Source organism: Oncorhynchus kisutch, linkage group LG8, assembly GCF_002021735.2.
Source record: "Oncorhynchus kisutch isolate 150728-3 linkage group LG8, Okis_V2, whole genome shotgun sequence".
Lineage (NCBI taxonomy): Eukaryota > Metazoa > Chordata > Actinopteri > Salmoniformes > Salmonidae > Oncorhynchus > Oncorhynchus kisutch.
In genome coordinates, this window is record NC_034181.2 from 19,816,036 (window position 1) to 19,835,863 (window position 19,828).

The following is a 19,828-nucleotide window of genomic DNA, read 5'->3' on the forward strand; positions in this document are numbered from 1 at the left end:
ACATGGCCAAGATGTTCAAATGTTCATAAATGACCAGCATGGTCGAATAATAATAAGGCAGAACAGTTGAAACTGGAGCAGCAGCACAGTCAGGTGGAAGTTGAAACTGGAGCAGCAGCATGGCCAGGTGGACTGGGGACAGCAAGGAGTCATCATGTCAGGTAGTCCTGGGGCATGGTCCTGGGGCATTAAACCCCTCCCAGTCCCTGGTCCCTCAGAGATCATGATTCATTTGTTTATTTTTATTGTATGTATGTGTGTATATATATTTTCCTTTATTATTTTCCCCTAACCCTAACACCCCTTCCCTAATTAGAGTTAACTAATGGACGACAAAAACACTTAGGCTTCTACTTCCAGCTTATACATACTTTATACATTTTACAGACACAGTATATTTTACAATAGTTATATTTTGTTTGTTTTTAGTCCCATCCTTCAGCTACCTTCAACCCCTCCGATCTATCTTTGAATAACATCCAGTTTTGATTTCTATTTGACATATATTTTTCCACTGTGCTGTTTCACAAAAGTCATGAACCTACAGTGCATTCGGAAAGCATTCAGACCCCTTGACTTTTTCCACATTTTGCTATGTTACAGTCTTATTCTGAAATGGATTAAAGTGTTTTTCCCCTCATCAATGTACACACAATACCCCATAATGACAAAGCGAAAACTGTTTTTTTATACATTTTTGCATATGTATAAAAAACTGAAAAAGCACATTTTACATAAGTACTCAGACCCTTTACTTAGTACTTTATTAAAGCACCTTTGGCAGCGATTACAACCTCGAGTCTTCTTGGGGATGACGCTACAAGCTTGCCACTCCTGTATTTGGGGATTTTCTCCCATTCTTCTCTGCAGATCCTCTCAAGCTCTGTCAGGTTGGATGGGGAGCGTCGCTGCACAGCTATTTTCAGGTCTCTTCAGAGATATCTGATCGGGTTCAAGTCCGGGTTCTGGCTGGGCCACTCAAGGACATTCAGAGACTTGTCCCGAAGCCACTCTTGCATTGTCTTGGCTGTGTGCTAAGGGTCGTTGTCCTGTTGGAAGGTGAACCTTTGCCCCCAGTCTGAGGTCCTGAGCTCTCTGGAGCAGGTTTTCATCAAGGATCTCTCTGTTCTTTGCTCCGTTCATCTTTCCCTTGAAAGACCTGGCACCATGCTTCACCGTAGGGATGGTGCCAGGTTTCGTGACGCTTGGCATTCAGGCCATAGAGTTCAATCTTGGTTTCATCGGACCAGAGAATAATGCTTCTCATGGTCTGAGAGTCCTTTAGCAGGCTGTCGTGCCTTTTTACTGAGGAGTGGCTTCTGTCTGGCCACTCTACCGTAAAGGCCTGATTGGTGGAGAGCTGCAGAGATGGTTGTCCTTCTGGAAGGTTCTCCCATCTCCACAGAGGAACTCTGGTGTTCTGTCAGAGTGACCCTCGGGTCTTTGTCACCTCCATGACCAAGGCCCGTCTCCCTTGATTGCTCAGTTTGGCCGAGCTGCCAACTCTAGAAAGAGTCTCGGTGGTTCCAAACTTTTTCAATTTAAGAATGATGGAGGCCACTGTGTTCTTGGGGACCTTCAATACTGCAGACATTTCTTGGTTCCCTTCCCCAGATCAGTGTCTCGACACAACCCTGTCTCGGCACGCTAGGAACAATTCCTTCAACCTCATGGCTTGGTTTTTGCTCTGACATGCACTGTCAACTGTAGCACCTTATATAGACAGGAGTGTGCCTTTCCAAATTATGTCCAATCAGTTGAATTTACCACAGGTGGACTCCAATCAAGTTGTAAAAACATCTCAATGATGATCAATGGAAACAGCATGCACCTGAGCTCAATTTAGAGTCTCATAGCAAAGGGTCTGAATACTCATCTAAATAAGTTATTTCAGTTTCAATTTTTTTAAATAAATTTGCAAACATTTATAAAAAAAACGATTTTACATTGTCATTATGGGGTATTGTGTGTAGATTGATAATATTTTCGAATAAGGCTGTAACGTAAGAAAATGCACTCTATATACATTTTACGGAATCAGTATATTTTACATTAGTTATCTTGTCATTTTTAGTCCCACCATTCAACTCCACTTAACCCCTCTCATCTACATGTATCTCTGAACACCAACCAGTTTTGATTTCATGAATCTGTTTCTTAACAGAGTAATTGGTGCTTTCTGACCTGCTGATGGTTTTATGGTACATCCAACCCAACACTTGTTCCCCACTGTGATTTATCTCCATAGTTAATCTGTTATTACTGCAGCTCTTTGTTACAGTGTCAGAACACTTCAATTCAAACCCACCCTGCTCTACTTCAGACAGATACTTTCTCTCTGGTGGTATAGGCAATTGCACCATCCATCCCTCCCCATTCTAATGTGTTAAATAAAAGTGCAGCAGCCCTGGCCCTGCTATAAACTGATTACATAGGTTGCTTCCCAAATGGCACCCTGTTCCCTATATAGTACACTACTTTTGACCAGGGAACATAGTGCACTACTTTTGACCAGGCTTCTATTATGTAGGGAATAGGTTGCCATTTGGGATGCATGCATTGGGTCATGGGGGCAGATGGGTTCCATGGTTGTGAATGTGCCAGAGCTGTGTTATTCCATGGTTGTTTTCCTGCTGGGTTTATGACACCATCTGAGCTGGCTGAAAGCCTGTCTTGCTTTCTAAACCAGGAGAGGAAATCAGGTAGAGTTTCGGAGACAAAGGTTGCAGCCTAGATGTCCACAAAATGTACAGCATTGCCTGATTGATGGAGAGAGTTTGATTGCTCTGGATTTGTCCAAACCTGTAACCTCTGACAGATGGAGATGATGTTGAATATAGAATGACAGTTGAAGCTGGCTGTTTTTGCATTATTTCCTATTTTCGCCCTGGTAACATTGAAAGGAAACTCGTGTCAGATGATAGTTTGGGGATAATAGTTTTCCAAAACACATGCCCAGAATGTGTTAGATTAACTTCTAGTTTAACTGCCCCGAAGGCACAACTGATCAATGGCTGAGCCTTTTGCCCTTAACAGTTAAAACATTAAGTGCCATAGCCTAGCTGGTCAGTCACTGTACTATACACTTTGGCTGGAAGGGAGATTATGCACACAAGTTCAGCTGGATCCAGTTTGAGCTGGATTTATCCAGATAAAGTGGTTTCAGGGATGGCATAGAAATTATTTGATGACTTGCTAATTATGAAAGCTGCCCATTTTGGTTTCATTTAACACTAAGCCTCCTCACAGAGACTTTTCAGGGACCAGAGATGGTTGATGAAGGTCCTATTCCCTACCATAGGCACTGTTAATACCTGGAAAACCACTGGGACTGTCCTTTTTCTGGCAATGGAAGATAGAGGGTGTAAGAATGAGAAGATAGGGGGTGTAACGTCGGGAAGCAAGTTCAGGGAGTGAATAATTGAATAAAAGAACGAAACATAATACAAAACAAGAAACACGAACAACGCACAGACAGGAAACTGAAACAGAAACCATAACGCCTGGGGAAGGAACCAAAGGGAAAGACATAAATAGGACAGGTAATCAAGGAGGTGATGGAGTCCAGGTGAGTGTCATGAGGCACGTGACGATGGTGACAGGTGTGCGCAATAATCAGCAGCCTGGTGACCTAGAGGCCAAAGAGGGAGCACACGTGACAGTACCCCCTCCCTGACGCGCGGCTCCAGCCACAGGACGCCGACCAAAATGACAATGGGGATGATGGAGATGAGAGTGGACGGGTCACCTCTGCTGAGGCGCGGGAACCTGTCGATCCGGCGGAGGTGCTGGAGCATGGCGACCTAGAGCTTCAGAGAGAGAGAGCATACGTGACAATACCCCCTTTCCGGCACGCGGCTCCAGCCGCAGGACGCCAACCAAAGGGATGATCCCGGGGATCAGGAGTGGACCGGTCGCCTCCGCTGAGGCACAGAAACCTGACAAACCGGCTGAGGCGTGAGAGCCTGATAAGTCGTCTGAAAACGCCCCGGCTGCTTCGACCGAGGAACGGGAACCAGCTCACCCAGCAGAGGCACGGGAGCCTGTCGAGTCCGCTGAGGCCTCCGTGGTAGCTCCAGTACTGATAGACGGACCCGACATCACCTCCAAACAAAAAACACTCCCTGATGCTTCCCTTTGGTGAGGCGTTATTCTGTAACGTTGTGCTGGGAGTCGGGAAGCAAGTTCAGGGAGTGAATAATTTAATAAAAGAATGCAACATAGCACAAAACACGGACAACACACAGACATGAAACTGAAACAGAAACAAGGGGTGCGGGAACCTGTCGATCCGGCTGAGGTGCGGGAGCATGGCGACCTAGAGCGCCGGAGAGAGAGCATACGTGAAGGGGGCAATAGATGAACCCTCAGTCCTGGTAGTGTTAGTTCATGTAGAGGCCTTTTCAGAGTTCTGATATTCACTGTGTCCAAAACCTTAACCTCTAGCGACGAGCAATCCCGTATCCGGGAGCGTAATCATAACCTCAAGCGCATTACCATAACGCAACTTTTCCTATTAATGAAAATCGCAAATAAAATGGAATAAATATATTCAAACACAGGGCTTAGCCTTTTGTTAACAACACTGTCGTCTCAGATTTTCAAAATATGCATTACAGCCAACGCTAGACAAGCATTTCTGTAAGTTTATCATGGCATAATGCTATGCTAGCTCTGCCGGCAGCAGGCAACATTTTCACGAAAATAAGAAAAGCAACCAAATTAAATCATTTACCTTTGAAGAACTTTAGATGCTTTCACTCAGGAGACTCCCAGTTAGATAGCAAATGTTCCTTTTTTCCAAAAATATAATTTTTGTAGGCGAAATAGCTCCCGTTTGTTCATCATGCTTGGCTAAGAAATCGACCGGAAAATGCTACCATTACAACGCCAAACTTTTTTCAAAATTACCTCCATAATATCGACAGAAACACGGCAAACGTTGTTTAGGATCCATCCTCAAGGTGTTTTTAACATATGTATTTGATAATATATCCGTTGAGGCAGTTGGTTTCCCATAAGAAACTATTGGAAAAATGGCTACCTCAGTATTTTACGCAAGGTTTTCTCCGGGAGACACCATGCGACCACTCACCCTATATGGTCTCTTACAGCCATTCTCCAATGGAAATGCCTAAAAAGACATCACAATGCTGTAGACACCTTGGGGAAAACGTGGAAAACGTAAGCTGACTCCTAGCTCCTTACAGCCATATAAGGAGTCATTGGCATGAGGCGGTTTCAAAAAATGCGGCACTTCCTGATTGGATGTTTATCTGGGTTTTGCCTGTAACATCAGTTCTGTGGCACTCACAGACAATATCTTTGCAGTTTTGGAAACGTCAGAGTGTTTTCTTTCCAAAGCAAATTAATTACTTAAAAATCATACAATGTGATTTTCTGGATTTTTGATTTAGATTCCGTCTCTCACAGTTGAAGTGTACCTATGATAAAAAATTACAGACCTCTACATGTTTTGCAAGTAGGAAAACCTGCAGAATCGGCAGTGTATCAAATACTTGTTCTCCCCACTGTATATATCCAAATGTCCATTTATTTGACGCATTTGATCCAGAAAAAAACAGCTTCAAAAACACAACTTCACTACAAAATATTTCAAAAGTTGCCTATAAACTTTGCCAAAATATTTCAAACTACTTTTGTAATCCAACTTTAGGTATTTTTAAACGTTAATAATCAATCAAATTGTAGACGGGTCTATCTGTGTTCAATACAAGAAGACAACAAACCATGATACTTTTCACATCTTGCGCACTCTCAACAGTGTTACCCAGTTCCTAGATGGCCTACTTCTTCATTGCACAAATGAATAACCTCAACCAAATTCCAAAGGCTGGTGACATCCAGTGGAAGCGGTAGGAACTGAAAACAGGTTCCTAAGAAATATAATTTGGCAATGAGAACTCAGTGAACAGACAGAGACCAACAAAAAAAAGAATTCTGAAAGGTTAGTCCTTGGGGTTTTGCCTGCTACATAAGTTATGTTATACTCACAGACATAATTCAAACAGTTTTAGAAACTTCAGAGTGTTTTCTATCCAAATCTGCTAGTAATATGTATATCTTATATTCTTGGCATGAGTAGCAGGAAGTTGAAATTGGGCATGCTATTTATCCAAAAGTGAAAATGCTGCCCCCTATACCTTAATGCAGTTTGTGAATATGTTACGCCTGCGCAGGTAAAAATAAAAAAAATTATGGGGCTCTATGCTCAGATAATCACATCGTATTCTTTCGCAGTAAATGCTTTTTTAAATCTGACAACGCAGTTGGATTAGCAAGATTCTAGGCTTTCGATACATGTGAGACACTTGTATTTTCATTAATGTTTAATATGACTATTTATGTAGCGATCACCGTATGTTGTGGAATTTCAGCCCGCTAGCGGGTTCCGTGCACAGAGAGGTTAAGCACAACAGCGGATAAGATTGGAAATAGCTGTGTTGAAAACATCTTAAGTCACTGCTTCCATGTTTACTGCTTCGCACGTGTCCACAAGGATCATAAACACGGGTGAAAATAGCAGAAGGGACGGATTTGGCCGAGAGTTTACACAACAGAAATCACAATTGTGAGTGTCATTCCCCCCAGAAGTTAAATGCAACGTGACAACTTTTGCAATAATTTTACTTCTGGGAAACCGAGATTACCACTACTATAAGGTTTTTCAAATCCATAAATAATTGAAAACTGCTTTGATTTAAATGGTAAAGTAAACCTTTTAAAACTTTTACTACTACCACAAAAATCATTTTGAAGAGTTAAAGAAAGTCCCATCAATTGTATTTCATTTACAATTATAATTTAGTCATTATTATTATTCTTGAGCATGCTACTCCTCTTCTTACACTGTTTAAGATAGAAACACTGTTCAGACTTTCAAACGTGCAGACTGGTCTCACTTGAGTTGCTTGTATACAACTTCTGATATATTTTATGCTTTTTAAAGTTAAGACACACTGGAAGGATTGTCAAACGTTTGCCTGCCGACAGTGCTTAGCACCTCTGAACAGAGTGTCAGCAGTCAATCTCTTTTGTGTTCACTCAGTCTTGTTAAAATACTCCAAACCAGAAGGTGGCAGTAGCGCTGTTTGGCATTGCATATCCATAAGTGTTAATTATGGTCTAGATTCAAAGCTACATATTCATTAGCTAGCATAACATAGCTAGCTTGCAATGGTCACTGCACTAACTCGGTAACTAACACAGGCAGCTGTCTCATGGAAGCTAGCTAATACGTTGTAATTTAGTTATCATGTCAATACTAGCTACAGTGGTTAGCTAGCTTGGAGGAAGTATTTAGTATTGTGTGCATTGTGTCTGTGCACTTGGCTAGAATAAGCCATTTTTTAAATCTATTTTTTTGTTTGCTTTTCCACGTACAATCGGTAGGTTCTTCACTACCGAGTCGGCACAGAGCAGGTACCGCTTTATTTCTTGCAAGAGAAGGAACGGCCTCCCACTGTGATAGGTATCTATCGGCAATCTATTGGCAGTGAGATGCTCGGTGTGTTTCATGCTTTAGCTATTCAAGTCTTTATAGAGGACCATGTTGCATTTTAAGTAGGGGCCTATTTAGTTCAGATATAGTAGCCTATATTTCTTGTACCAGTCTTTACCCCTACCTGTTAGCTACACTGATAATAATGTAATTTATTTTAGTTACATGTAGGCCTATGAATGTACATTTTTTTTATCAGATATTCAAAGACAGATCAGTCAGAACTAAAATCTCAAGCATCAGTCATTTTACCAAGTGCAGGTGCAAATTCCTGTATTAATAGATCACAAGGTGGTCACTAATCTGGTCATCACAGCAACCTACCAAATGTTTTCCTTATATTACTGTGTATCAAGTTCACCTTCACTGGTGTAGTAGTCTATTTTACAACCACGCAGTAGCCTACATTACATGTGCGCGGGGAGATGAAGAGGTTGGCCTATACCCATAATGGCTGAGTCTGCATCTCAAAATAAATGTTATGCTCGCATCGAAGCAAGCATCACTGAAGCATGCATGAGAGCCGTTCTGGACGGCTGTGTGATCACGCTATCGGTAGCCGACGTGAGCAAGACCTTTAAACAGGTCAATATTCACAAAGCCGCAGGGCCAGACGGATGACCAGGATGTGTACTCGGAGCATGCGCTGACCAACTGACAAGTGTCTTCACTGACATTTTCAACCTCTCCCTGACCGAGTCTGAATATCTACATGTTTCAAGCAGACCACCTTAGTCCCTGTGCCCAAGGACTCAAAGGTAACCTGCCCAAATGATTACCATCCCATAGCACTCATGTCTGTAGCCACGAAGTGCTTTGAAAGGCTGGTCATCATCCCGGAAACCCTAGACCCACTCCAATTCACATTCCACCCCAACAGATCCACAGATGACACAATCTCAATCATGCTCCTGGACAAAAGGAACACCTTTGTGAGAATGCTGTTCATTGACTACAGCTCAGCGTTCAACACCATAGTGCCCACAAATCTCATCACTAAGCTAAGGACTTATGGGACTAAACACCTCCCTCTGCAACTGGATCCTGGACTTCATGACGGGCCGCACCCAGGTGGTAAGGGTAGGTAACAACACATCCGCCACGCTGATCCTCAACACTGGGGCCCCTCGGGTGCATGCTTAGTCTCCTCCTGTACTCCCAGTTCACCGACAACTGCGTGGCCAAACACAACTCCAACACCATCATTAAGTTTCCGGATGACACAACAGTGGTAGGCCCGATCACCGACAACGATGAGACAGCCTACAGGGAGGAGGTCAGAGACCTGTCAGTGTGGTGCCAGGACAACAACCTCTCCCTCAATGTAGGCAAGACAAAGGAGCTGATCGTGGACTACAGGAAATTGCGGGCCGAACAGGCCCCCATTAACATCGACAGGGCTGTAGTGGAGCGGGTCGAGAGTTTCAAGGTTCTTGGTGTCCACATCCCCAACAAACTAACCAGATCCAAACACACCAAGACAGTCGTGAAGAGGGCACGACAGCACCTTTTCCCCCTCAGGAGACTGAAAATATCCTTAAAAAGTTCTACAGCTGCACGATCGAGAGCATCCTGACCGGTTGCATCACCGCCTGGCATGGAAACTGCTTGGCCTCCAACCGCAAGGCACTACAGAGGGTAGTGCTCACGGCCCAGTACATCACTGGGGCCAAGCTTCCTACAATCCATATCCTATATAATAAATTGTCAAGTCATACACTGTTCTCTCTGCTACCGCACAGCAAGCTGTACAGGAGCGCCAAGTCTAGGACCAAAAGGATCCTCAACAGCTTCTACCCCCAAGCCATAAGACTGCTGAACAATTCATCAAATGGCCACCGGACTATTTACATTGACCCCCCCCCCCCCCCTTTTGTTTCTACACTGCTGCTACTCGCTGTTTATTATCTACTTACATGTTCAAAATAACTAATTGACTCGGTACCGGTACCCCCTGTATATACCCTCGTTATTGTTATTTGGTATTGTATTACTTTCTATTTTTACTTTAGTTTATTTAGTAAATATTTTCATAACTCTTTCTTGAACTGCATTGTTAGTTAACGGCTTGTAGGTAAGCATTTCACAGTAAGGTCTGCTGTTGTATTCGGAGCATGTGACAAATACAAATTGATTTGAAATGACACCCTATTCCCTATATTGTAAACTACTTTTGACTTGGGCCCTGGTCAAGAGTAATATGTAGGGAATAGGGTGTCATTTGGGACTCATCCATGGAGGCTGAGATTTGGACCACCATGGGGTTGACTCGTGTACCATTTCAAGAGGTGAGGTGGAGGAACCAAGAAGATTAGGAGGTTAAATTAAGTTTAGTGAAAGATCAGACTGATTTAAGACAATTCAGAGGTAAGATTTGGAGAGATATAAGTGAATAAAAACAGATTATGATTATTCAGACATTTGGTGGGTTTAAATTGTGGCAATACTTGGCCTTATATCAAGGGACAATGAGAGTCAGGGTTATAATGTACTGTAGCATCAAAGGTTCCAATTTCGTTCAGTAACCAATCAGTGGTGGTATTGAAGTGGGAGTAGTAGTAGTGGTATAGACGGGTGGCAGTGGAGGCTGCTGAGGGGAGGACAGCTCATAATAATTGCTGGAATGAAGTGTAATGGCTGGAATTGAGTGAATGGTATCAAACACAACCATGTGTTTGATTCCATTTACTCCATTCCGACCATTATTATGAGCCATCCTCCCCTCAGCAGCCTCCACTGACGGGTGGGTTGTTTGCCAATTAGCGAATTTTAGCCATATTGTGACCGTTCAGAATCCTAACAACACACAGCCTTCAGCCTCCAAGATGTGTGCGCATAATTTTTGCGAAGTTGTCATCCCACCCATCCATTGAACTTAAAGGTATGGTATGGTTGCAAAATGGTAACTTTCCCAACATGTCCAGGTCTTCCAGAAAGCCTGGTTGGAAGATTCCCGGAACCAGAAGAGATAAGCAGGAAATCCGGAATCGTTCAACCAGGATTTGTGGAAAACCCTAGGAATTTGGGGGAAGTTACGAGAATTTTCCAACTCTAGGTGGTGCATTTCACAAATAGATCATTAATCTCACTCAATATATTTGAAGTCTAGCTTACTGAGGTACAGGGCCACTTCCCTAAAAGCCTATGAGACAGAGAGAGGAGGTACTCAAGGGGGGAAAAACAAGTCCTGTTACAGCTGGTGGGGCACAGGGCAGACAGGCAGTAATTTGAACATTCCTGTCCATGGAAAAGGACAGCAAATGTAAACTGATCAGTTTCCCATAGAGATTAATACATCTGGATGCTGTCTCTTAGTCATGAAACACATAAATAATTTTCCTATCATAACTACCCCCAAGACCTTGCAGGGTGAGGTTGATATAGAATAGCCATACCTCTGGCAATGTCACCCTATTTCCTTTATAGTGCACTACTTTTGACCAGGACCTATAAGGCTTAGATTAAAAGTAGTGCCATATATAGGGAATAGGGTTCCATTTGAGATGCAGATGCAGTCACTGTGTAATCCCTCTTATCTTTCCTTAATGGTCCTGGGCATCTGGGGCCTAGCTATCTAACCACTGATACCCTCTGCTCCGCAACCCAACCCTTCTGCCTGCCATCTTTCCTCAGAGCCCCAGGCTCTGGTACAATGCATACACAATGTTTATATGACTGTCATTCTGTTCTGACATTAAATATTAACACAGCTAAAAGGAAAAGTGGCTAACCACAGTCTTCAGGCTAACCATAGTCCTCAGTAGGGGTGTGCCGACATGGCCATACTCGTATTCTTAATCGTATCTGTAAATTGACAGTCGGATCGGTTGATACTCGTGATCAGAAAAAAAACGGAAATGTTTTAATATGACTAAATAGATTTTGGCAAAATACTACCCTGCATGTTCTCATTGCAAAAAATCTACAGATTTTGTGTGTGTGTGTGTGTGTGTGTGTGTGTGTCCTCAACTTGCAGCGGACAGCCAAATTTCCTGGCACTAAGTCAGATTGCACATCAGGATTTCATCTGTTTTTCCTGCCCTTGCCCCACTAGTGAGATATTATGCACATTGATCGCTTGATAACAATTGTCCTTCCATGTGATTCATATAGTAGCAGGCAGCAGCAATCTAAATGATCAGACCGAAAACATGCAGGAAAAAGTGATTGTGTCAAATTATGAAGCGAGTGGATGGAGAAATACAGCATCACTCTATCCAATCAGAGCAGCGTACAGTGTACAGCCCACCCTTCTCTTTACAGACAGGCAAACTAGCCATTTTTTCCCCGATCAAGGATAATAAAAAAATACTTGGATCATAATCGCATCCAGAATATTGCCCAAATTCGTTACGATACTTGTTTACTCCACACACTCCTCTTCCTCAGGCTAACCATAGACATGATACAACATGCTGAACTTGCCCACGAGCTACATATTTACCACAACACACAGTGCCTTCATAAAGTATTCATACCCCTTGACTTATTCCACATTTTGTTGTATTAAAGCCTGATTTAATTTATATGTTTTTCTCACCCATCTACAGTACACACAATACCCCATGATGACAAAGTTAATTAATGGGTGTTTCTCAATATGCATACTACCGTGCTCTACAATCTCATGTTCCCCCTATTGTATTACCTCACGCTTCACCTCCCCATTCACTGAACCTTCTTCCAACATATACACAAAGCAAACTTTTTACTTCAGAATTATCAGCTAGATATGTGAATTGTAATAATCTAGCTAGTTAAACAGGCAAAGATGACCTAAAACCAATGTTATCCAAGGTAGATGTAATTTATTTTGTGGGTATCCACCAATTCTTTGTGGCTAGGTAGCTAGCCGGTTAGCCCTATTGACTTACGAATTCACTGAACCATCTTCCAGCCAGAACAACAATGGCAGTAGAAATGAAACAAGATATACACAAAGCAACTGTTTTACTTCATAACTATCAGCTAGCTATATGTGAATCATAATAATCTAGCTCACCAGATATTTAACAGGCAAAAATGACCTAATAATAATATTTTTCAAGTTAGATGTTAATTCTTCGTGGGTAGGTAGCTAACAATTCTTTGTGGCTATCTGGCTAGATAACAGTACTATATAACCCTATTTATTCATTATGGGCTTGCAATCTAAAGTACGTAGGCAGGTAAACATGCCACAATTAACACTGCATGTATTTATTAATGTATCAAGATAAAATATTGTAGTCAAGCAACATATGATATGTGAATAAGCATCATTTCATTCCGAAGTCGGAGTGTATTTTCTCTTGTTTCAGCTCAAATAACTGCCGCCATTGATTGAAAAAAAAATGTAATTTTTATGTGGTCGCGTCATATTTCTTTGCATACTTTCCATTGAAGCTTGCATTGACGCATGCTTCAAAATATGTACAAATGGAGCCCTCTATGCTCCGCTTCGCATACTTTGATTTGGACTCCGACGCTCCCATGCTCCAAATTGTGTGCTCAGAGCACGATAGTAAGCATTTTGAGGAACACTGCATAACTTTAGAAAGTTTAGCAAATATATTGAAAATGAAATACAGAAATGTCTCATTTACATACTGTAAGTATTCACACCCCTTTTCTATGACACTCCAAATTGAGCTCTGGTGCATCCAATTTCCTTTGAGCATCCTTGGGGTGTCATTATAACTTGAATGGAGTCCACCTGTGGCCAATTCAATTGTTTGGACATGATTTAGAAGGAAACACACCTGTCTATATAAGGTCCCACAGTTGACACTGCATGTCAGAGTAGAAACTATATCATGAAGTCCAAGGAACTGTCCTAAGATCTCCAAGATATAAGCCTCATCACAATTCTATCTGGGTAATGGTATACAATTATTTCTAGAGTGTTGAAAGAGAACAGTGGTCTCCATCATTTGGAAATTGAAGAAAATATGGAACTATCCAGACTCTCCCTAGTTCTGCCCATCCAACCAAACTGAGCATCTGGCAAGAAGGACCTTGGTCAGGGAGGTGACCAACAGCCCAATGACCATTGTGACAGAACTACAGAGTTCCTTGGCTGAGATGGGAGAACCTGCCAGAAGGAGAAGTCTCTACAGCACTTCACCAATCTGGGCTTTATGGTAGAGTGGCCAGATGGAAGCAACTCCTGAGAAAAAGGCACATGACTCTGAGATCGTAAGGCAAAATATTTTGTTGCCAGAGACAAAAATGTAACTCTTCGCTATGTCTGGAGAAAACCAGGCACAGCTCATCACCCTTTTAACACCATCCCAATGGTGGTGGCAGCATGCTATGGGGATGCTTTTCAGCGGCAGGGACTGGGAGACTGGTAAGGATAGAGGGAACAATGAATGGAGCAAAATACAAGCAAAGTCTTGACGAGAACCTGCTTCATAGTGTAAATGACCTCCAACAGGACAATGACCCCGAGCATAGAGCCAATGCAACACTGAAATGGCTTCAGATCAAGAATGTGAAAGTCCTTGAGTGGCCCAGCGATAGCTCAGGCTTGAAAATCTGTCGAAAGACTTGAAGACTGCTGTTGACCGCCGCTCCCCATCTAACTTAACAGAGCTTGAGAAATCTGCAAGGAAGAATGGGAGAAAATCACCAAATCCAGATGTGCAAAGCTGATACAGACGACTCAAAGCAGTAATCAAAGCTATAGGTGCTTCTACAAAGTATTGACTCAGGGGTGTGAATACTTATGTAAATTAGATATTTCTGTATTTCGTTTTTTCAATACATTTGCTAAAATGTCTAAAAACACATTTTCATTTTGTCATGATGGGTTATTGTGTTTAGATGGGTGAGAAAATATACTTAATCAATGTTGAATTCAGGCTTTAACACAAGAAAATGTTAAATAAGTCAAGGGGTATGAATACTTTCTAAAGGCGCATCCCACTAGGCAAGAACTGGTTGAAGCAGCATTGTCATTTCAATAACAAAAAATCTATGTGATAATGTTGAATCAACATGAAAAATTGATTGGATTTGTAAAAAGTCTTTCACGCAACTTTTAACCTAAATCCAATGTCATGGTGATCTTTTTTGTTGAATTCACGTTACTTGACAACTCAACCAAATGTAAATAAAAAATAGACGTTGAACTGATGTCTGTGCCCATATGTTTTTAACAACCACCTTCTTTCTTTTGATGTCTCTTTTGATCTTAGCTATCAGGACCAAGATCAAGGAGGTGAGACGGGAAGGCATGGACCGCAAGGTAATTCTGCAGAAGAGGAAGAAGCCATTGAAACTGGGAAACCTAAAGAAGAATGACCTAAAAAAGCTGGTTCTGTACCTGAAGAATGGAGCCGACTGCCCTTGCCAGCAGCTGGATAACTTGGGCAACACTTACCTGATCATGGGGCGCAAGGTGGACACGCAGTTCCTCCTGACGGGCATCCACAAGTGGGACAAGTCCAGCAAAGAGTTCAAAAAGGCCATCAAGAAACTCAAGACCCACAAGTGTCCAGCTTTCGAGAATGTCTTTAAATAATCAGACCCAACTTTTTTAGAATCATCTCATCATCATGATACACAAGAACTTGCACAACCAACAATCCACATTTAGTTTTTGTTCATATATCTATATAAACTGTATATCTTTCTATATTTACAGTCCTGCTTTACATTTTTCCACCATCCATTTTGCAGTGGAGCGTTGTGATCATTGAGACCTCCTGCTATAGTGGTTTCCAGTTATCTGAAAAAGTTAATGACACTGCACCCTCTTCCTCCTCTATTGAAACCATTTCCACTTCGTGTATGTAGATACTTGTGTTACACACTCCCAGAATGTGCAGTAAAAATACCACAGTTCAGTGAGTTCTGCTGAAGTGGATTGACTTACTTCTCTTGCTCTGAACATGGATAAGTAGATCATAGAATCATCAATTAGATCACATTGAATAGATTATACAGAATCAATAATAACTTGTATTTTAGCTTTAAAAGCCACATCATAGAGGAGGCATGGATAGGGTCATTGAATAACTTATTGACGATATTATGATAGCGTGCCTTCACCTGATTGTCTCATCAAAATAATGACTGCACTACAGTTGATATTAAGAATGTCGTCCTCTTTTCAGTTGCCTCATTTGTTTGACATTTTCTTTGACTTTAACAAATATATACAATATATGTCAATCCAATCAATTCCAGAACATCAACTGCATCATCTGAGTGAAAATACCTTTTGCCTAATGGTACAGTATATGAATTGTACTGTGTGCCAAACTCTGTATGTTATAATGCATGCATTGTTCGGTGTTTCAATTCAATTGTACGACAGTCTCTTGAGTGGCCACTCTGGTATAGAATAATGAAATAAATCCCTTGTATTTGTATATGATGTCAGATAATATTTGACCAAAAGTTTTCTCATTGCTTTTTGTTAATGCAGTCTTCAATTGCTGTCCCTCCAGATTGATGTTTATTAAGTTTGTGACAACTTTGAAAGTGCATATAGTTGCTTGACAAATCTGTATTTTTAATTGTTTTGTTCAGTATTGATGGTACAGCACTATCACATTAAATTACAGATTTTTTTATGACTGCAGCGCATTGCTGCCCTTCATGTACATACACATTTGACATAAATATAGAAAACAATGACATGTTGTCTGGAATGCTCTTTCCATTTCAGATTGTGTGACCTATACCATTTTTGTGGAGATATTACTCCCAGTACTGTTTGCTCTCAAGCAGTTAAAGCTGGAATGAAGTATCAAGTGTGGCTTGTATTTCAATGATACCCACAGCTTATACTCATACAACACAGTAATTAAATGGGAAAGCACTGTAACGGCTGTTGGAAGGAGTGGAGGACCAAGGTGCAGCGTGGTACGTGTTCATCTTTATTATCTGAACTGAACACTGATTAACATAAAACAAAACAATGAAGAGAACGAACAAAACCGAAACAGTTCTGTCTGGTGCAGAAAGACACAAAACAGAAAACAACTACCCACACCACACAGGTGGGAAAAGGCTACCTAAGTATGGTTCTCAATCAGAGATAACGATAGACAGCTGCCTCTGATTGAGAACCACACCTGGCCAAACACACAGAAATAGAAAACATAGAACCCACAAAATAGAATGCCCACCCCAACTCACAGCCTGACCAAACCAAAATAGAGACATAAAAGGATCTCTAAGGTCATATATGGCACAGTACTATACAGTTTATTTTTTGGAATATCAGCTTCCTGCGTGTAATATCTATAATGATTTTCAAACCTCCAAACTATTTGCACATGATGAGAATTCTTGGCTATGCTTGTACAGCTTGAGATTTTTTCAGTTCTAAGATTTAAGCATACTGTGGATATCACCCATCTTGGATTTTTTTCATATTGTTGCGTTACAAAGTGGGATTGAAATAGATTTAATTGTGATTTATTTTGTCATTGATCTACACAAAATACTCCATAATGTCAAATTTCAAAGAACATTTAAAAAAAAATGTACAAAACAAATTATAAATAAAGTATAGTCTTTGCATAAATATTCACCCCATTTGCTTAGGCAAGCCTAAATTAGTTCAGTAACTTTCAGATCTCCCCAAGGAGATGTGGGTGTGGAGTCAGGCGCAGGAGAAACAAGTTCCGAAGAAAAGGGCATTTTATTCAACCAGCTCAAAAATAACAGGACACCGGACTACAGCAGTAGCCACGAAACCCCACTCAGACACACTCCAGGGAAAAACCACCTGCTAAACATGAACTAATGAAAACGAAACCCAAACTCACTGACAGTCAAACGAAAAATAATCCCGCACAAAACCCCAAAGGAAATGTTGAGATAAATACCCCCCCTAATTAACCAAAATGAAACAAGGTGAAACACAAAACAGACATAAACAAAAGAAAAGGAAAAAGGATCGGTGGCAGCTAGAACGCCGCCCGCACAGGGAGAGGAACATTTGACTTAACAAATCACATCATTTACATGGACTCCCTCACTCTGTAAAATAATAGGGGTTGGCATGATTTTTGAATGACTACCCCTTCCTCTGTCCCCTTCCTCTGTCCCCCATACATACAGCATATATATATATAAGGTCGTTCACTCAATTATTGCATTTCAAGCAAAGATTCAACTACAAAGACCAGGGAGCTTTTCGAAAGCCTCAAACAATTGCAGTGATTGGTAGATGGGCAACAATAACAAATCAGACATTGAATATCTCTTTAGCATGTTCAAGTTAAGAATTATGCTGTGGATGATGTATTAAACCACCCAGACACATCAAAGGTACAGTCATCCTTCTGAACTGAGCTGCAGGACAGGAATGAAACTGCTCAGGGATGTCACCACGAGGCCATTGGTGATTTTAAAATGGCTACATAGTTCAATGGCTGGGAGAGGAATTCACATTTCAGCAGGACAATAACGTATAACACGAGGCCAACTCTACATTGGTTGCTTACCAAGAAGACAGTGAACGTTCCAGTTAGTGGCCAAGTTACAATTTGGACTTAAATGTGCTTTAAAATCTATGGCAATCCTTGGAAATTGCTGTCTTGCCTTGACAGAATTTTGAAACAAATAAAGGGCAAACATTGCACAGTCCAGGTGTGCAAAGCTCTTAGAGACTTACCTAATAAGACAAGCAGCTGTAATTGCTGCTAAAGGTGTTTCTAATATGTATTGACTCTAACATGTATTGGTGAATTCTTATCTAATGAAGGTACTGTATATTAGTGTTTTATTTGTCATTAATCTTGTAAAAAAATTCTTTCACTTTGACATTACAGAGTGTTTTGTGTAGTGTTGACAAATGACAATTAAAAACGTTTTCATCCCACTTTGTAACACAATAAAATGTGAAGAAATCCAAGTGGGGTGAATACTTCTGATAGGTAGTGTATATGTAGACCATGGTACAATCTAGACCTTCCGAAGGGCTCTGCTCCGTGGCGACCTGAGGCTTGTGTGTTTGCCGTTTTGTTAAAGTATTCACAGAGCCATAAACAACATTTCCCCACGGGATGGTAAAAGTCATTATCTCATCTTATTAAAGAACTGACATGCTGACACAAACCTGAGCCCTCACACATACTGTATGCACCATGTACGCAATGGGTTAACATACTGAGCTTTAGTTTTAATGCTAATGCTGACCTAATTGTCAGGGATTTGCAGTTTCCGTATAATTAGTTCCAGTTCACCTCAGTTATCGCTGGCAGCGATGTATGAAGAGACTTTTAGCATTGACACTGCTCTTAAGAGTGGCCTAGCAGTCTATCTTAAAATAAGTGTGAAGTCTTAACGTTCAGTCAACTTTAATATGATGTGATGCACGTTATCTGATGCTGTAAAGACAGAAACAGGAGATCCTATGCCAGACAGAATAACTTGTGGGAGTTCAAAGTCAGTCTTCATCATGGAATGCAGGACTGTCTTGGCTGTCAAACAGATTGGAGTTGTTCTTGGTGGAGCCATTTTTACATCTCCATATTTATAGAAAGAATTGATCTCTCATGCGTGCTGTTTTGATTTATTTTCGTGAGACCTTGTTTTTCAAAGAATACAGATTCTTGTCTCTTCCACTAACATTCAGTGTGGTTTCACAGGCTGTTGGTTGCCTGGTATGTTGTGTATATTATACAAAATCAATTGAGATATACATCATTAACAACTCATGTTGACGGTGAAATGCTGAGGGAATAAAGCAACACTGTCTAATCAATTGTCAAAATGAAATTATTTGTTTGCAGAAGATTGTGCAGATTTGGCATGTTTCCCGTGGTGCACAAGGTTTTAAAATGGGCGAGATCATTCCACTCCACACTGGAACAATAACATAACGTCTTTACACATACGCACTACACTGTCAATATAAAAACAAGAAAATAAAAGTATGGAAATGCATGCGCTCTATTGTAAGTCGCTCTGGATAAGGGCGTCTGCTAAATGACTCAAATGTAAATGTTATCGTCACGCTAAGACGTGACATGGGTTAGATGAGTCTTACAGATACGTCCGCTGTGAAATAAATAAACGGCTGGGGAAGAATGTATTTTTCATGGTATGGAATTGTTCCGTTTAGAGAGGTGCCCAGGCTGCACATTTGGGAGACAATCTGCCCTCCTCGCCACATCTGTACCCTTATGGTAATTACTATCTGTTGTTGTCAGGATGCAACTCCACGCCCTTACATTAACTGGAGGAAACTGTAAAGTGTATTTTTTTGGCAGCAAATGGGTCGTTGTAACCGAAGAGTGTTTTCTCTTTTCTTTACCATGGCTGAGCCTGCAGGTTTTTAAAAGTAAGGCAGTTAGTTCT

General features: G+C 41.2%; 1 protein-coding gene across 1 annotated transcript in view; it reads left to right on the forward strand.

Annotated features, from left to right (window-relative positions):
* The window catches only part of LOC109896103 (secreted frizzled-related protein 1), a 35,203-nt gene extending 15,975 nt beyond the window's left edge, over nt 1-19,228 (forward strand). Inside the window, exon 3 of the mRNA XM_020490345.2 lies at nt 14,704-19,228. Within this exon, the coding sequence (XP_020345934.1) occupies nt 14,704-15,029 (326 nt within the window). The 3' untranslated portion in view covers nt 15,030-19,228. The remainder of the gene's footprint in view (nt 1-14,703) is intronic.
* The last annotated feature ends 600 nt before the right edge of the window (nt 19,229-19,828 follow it).